This window comes from Mangifera indica, chromosome 20, assembly GCF_011075055.1.
Source record: "Mangifera indica cultivar Alphonso chromosome 20, CATAS_Mindica_2.1, whole genome shotgun sequence".
Classification (NCBI taxonomy): Eukaryota; Viridiplantae; Streptophyta; class Magnoliopsida; order Sapindales; family Anacardiaceae; genus Mangifera; species Mangifera indica.
In genome coordinates this window covers 7,729,569-7,733,284 of record NC_058156.1, presented here as the reverse complement: position 1 = coordinate 7,733,284, position 3,716 = coordinate 7,729,569, and the positions used below count along the sequence as shown (strand labels likewise).

Here is a 3,716-nt window from a genome sequence, read left to right as displayed (position 1 = left end):
CAAGCTGTCCACCACAATTTGAGAGATAAAAATTCTCCCAAACTTCAATTGAAACATTCACTAAATCACTTGAATCTTAATATGCATGAATGTTTGTGGTTACCTATGTGTGGATGAATAGAAGTCTTATTACCGTATAGGGAGCTACCGAAGAATTTGGAATGAATTCAGGATTAACCTTTTCCTGAAAGAGCTCTAAACACAGGTTTTGTTTCAAAACATCTCTATATTATATTTATTTTGTCCTTAGATCTTAGGAATAGGGTTTTGATGTTAAAATATTTTATTTTTCATGATATTGCTACTGCCATATTTGCTAAAATAGGGATAAAAAAACCCTACAAGTGCGCTTTAGCTCATATCTTGTGAGTCACTACCTGCATTTTAACTTGATGGAGGATGTTAACATCTAACCTAAGCTTCTAACAGTCATTAGACCGTTTTGTTAGTTGGCTTTGGCAAAAAAGCCACATAACTCACAATCTTAATGTCGATTTATGATCTTAATAAATTTTAGTCGGCTTTGGCAACAACGCCACATAACTCACTATCTTGATGTCGATTTATGACCTTAATAAATTTGGGACAAAAGATCGAATTTATTTTCATTTTTTGTCGAAACCTAAGCACAACTTTTCTTCAACAAATATCATCTAATCCTCGATGTGGCTTTCGTTACAATCAGATAAGTTATATTTTGTATGATTAAATTGATCGATGGATAGAATTTTAATAGCAATTTTTAGGCGTTTTTACAATCTATATAGCTGCGTTTTGTATATAAACAGATGTGATTCTGTTGAAGTTAAAAGAAACTGTTCAGATTTTTCTATCAAAATTATTTTTTAGTTTTACTATAGAGAGAGAGAAAGAAGATGAAACAACCCCACCCGTCAGTTAGTGCTGTAATCAAATTGAATGATGGTGCTTTTAGAATCTTATAATCGGCAGCACTAAGAACTAAAGTTAATGGCCAAATATATCACTAGTATCGGGCAACATGATTAATTAGGGTTTGCTTAAAATACAATTAAATTAGTGCGGACACTCTGCTGAAGTGCAATTTTTTCCAAATGATTACAAGTGACCAGTTCTTGAAAAGAAATAATAAGGGAGAGTGTGATTACCCGAACTAAAATAAAATAACTTTTTATTATTTGTAATATAGATAGAACATGTACAAAGCATTCATAATATTATCCAGTGATACAGGGATTAAACTACAACACACGTAAGACACCAAGACATGATATAAAATTTCAGGGATATGCATGGTTGGCATCATTTGGTTTGGTGCCTCTTAAGAAGCAAGGTTACTTTTGACCCCCCAACCATTTTTTGAAACGTCAAAATAACAATAAAATTATAAATGTTCACTTTGAGTATTTAAATAAATACATATTTAGATATGTTATCATATAATTGAGTAATTTTAAATTTTAAATATAAAATAATAATCAATTACATGATAATATATATAAATATGTATCTATTTGTGTATTTAAAATTGATACGCATAGTAATCCTTTTAAACTAAAATTAAAACTGAGAACCTAAAAAATGAGCTAGATATGGTACTTCGGAACATTTACATAGAGTTTTCAAGCTTAAATCTCTTTCATGGTGCTACTACTAATGTTTCCCTTCTCCCATCTCCAACGTGGTGAGTGTGTTAAATTCAACATCATTGAAACATTCGATTCCGAAGTCTTGAATGCCAAAATCCTGACAATCCAATAACCAAGAACAGTTATCCTCCCCAAATGGCAATCTTATGTTGCTGACATTTTCATCAGGAGTTTCATTATTCCGGGATGCACCATCAATATGGGGAGGGTCGTCCATCCACAAGCTGTTCAATAACGTGTCATCTTTGCAAATATTTTCAAGCAAACGTGAATCTTCACAAGAAGAGTTTTCAGTCTGTGAGCTCGAATTATCTTCCATGTTGATGACACCATCATCACGAGAGCAAATTTCTTCAGCCTTAGTATCTTTCTGGATGGGCTCATGAGTAACTGGATCAATTCCCATTTTCAGCAGCCTCTTTTTTATATGGGTGTTCCAATGATTCTTAATCTCATTATCAGTTCTTCCTGGCAACCTAGCTGCTATCTTGGACCACCTGTTGAAGAAAACAAATTCTCAAAGAAACAGCTAAAATATAATCGAAAACTACAATCCAAAAGTATATTAAGCATGTCATTACAATATAATTTTTTATATTTTTTAACAAGATATAATTAGGTGCAACTTTTTAAAAAAAGCTTTGATTTATATTCAGAAGGAAATATGTTCTTCGACATTAATAATGAAAGTTGACAATGGATAAGAATAATGAAAACGACAAGCTTATAATACTGAATATATAGTGTTATTGTAGAAAAAATCACCATGTAATGTATGAGATGATTGTATTACCTATTGCCAAGATGAGCATGAAGATCGATGACTAGTTGCTCTTCAGCCTCAGTAAGAAGACCTCTCTTCAAGTCAGGCCGAAGATAGTTAGTCCAACGAAGCCGGCAGCTTTTGCCGCAGCGACGGAGGCCAGCAAGTTTAGGGATGGCTCGCCAACAGCAGTGGCCATTGCTGAAAATAAAGTTGATGAGTTTCTTGTCCTCCTCAGCTGTCCATGGCCCCTTCTTCACTCCAAGTTTGTCGCAGCAAGGTTGTCTTCCCATCACCATGCAACTGAATTAGTCTCACCACTACTACTTGTGAAGACTCAAAAGCCCTACACCGCACCCACCTTTATATAATGTCCTCGCTTTTCCCTGACTTACCATTCGGAAGCATTTGGATCACGCTATTCGAAAATCAATCTATATTTTATTATTAATTTTTTAATTAATAATAAAATATTTTAATAATTTTATATTATTAATAGTGATATAAGGGATAATATAAACAATAATTTGATTATCATATCCATTTGAATTATTATTAAAGTAATTTTGATTTTGTTATTATTATATTTTTATTAATTTTTTAAGACAAATATTATTTTTTATTAATATAACAATTAAGATGAATTTTTTTCAAAATAATTATAACTAAGAACATTTAAATAAAATAATATCATAGTATTTTTTTACATCCAACTAAATATAATAATTATATTTGGTAATAATGTAAATAATATATATTTATATGAATATTTTATTTTTAACAATAAAATATTATCCAAACCAAGTTGCACCCTTGTGATAATATATACATATACAAATATGCCACATATATGTCTATATGTGAAGAGATATCTAGGAAAATTCAAGTCCCCACCATCGGTTTGTGAAAGTAACTTGGGAACTAAATGGGTGTTCTGGTGTATGTAAATACACAAAATGGGTGCGAGTAAATGATGGGTGGCCAAAAGACATGCCGACATTTAAGCATCTAAAATTTTCTTCCAAGTTTCCTACACAACCCCACTTCCTCATTGCACTCTTACTCCACCATTCCATCATCCGTTTCGTCATCACCACGTTTACCAGTCCTTATTGAAGAAGAAAATTATAAGCCGTTGATGCTCATAGTTTAGAGTCTTCAATTTGCATCGATCAAATTTAATGTCATTTTGACTAAATTAATATGGATGACCACCTAATGTTTAAATCCACTTTGTGTTAATAAAATTATGCCATCACTAATCTATATCAGCTGAGAAATTCTTGATAGTCAAGATGATATGTTTGAATGAAAAAAGCATTTTC

The 3,716-nt window shown here is 31.8% G+C and overlaps 1 protein-coding gene across 1 annotated transcript; it reads right to left on the bottom strand.

Moving 5' to 3' along the window:
- Positions 1-1,546: 1,546 nt before the first annotated feature.
- LOC123204261 (MYB-like transcription factor ODO1) lies at positions 1,547-2,724 on the bottom strand. The gene is made up of 2 exons (XM_044620863.1): positions 2,422-2,724; positions 1,547-2,125 (listed from the first exon to the last, which is right to left on the bottom strand). Exons 1-2 carry the CDS (start codon positions 2,688-2,690, stop codon positions 1,633-1,635), a joined length of 762 nt encoding a protein of 253 aa, XP_044476798.1. The 5' UTR covers positions 2,691-2,724; the 3' UTR covers positions 1,547-1,632.
- Positions 2,725-3,716: the final 992 nt, after the last annotated feature.

Coding starts and splice junctions, on each gene's coding strand:
- LOC123204261 (XM_044620863.1), bottom strand. CDS start 2,690: ATGGTGATGGGAAGACAACCTTGCTGCGACAAACTTGGAGTGAAGAAG. Junction 2,126..2,421: donor CATGCTCATCTTGGCAATAG/GTAATACAATCA, acceptor TTTCTTCAACAG/GTGGTCCAAGATAGCAGCTA.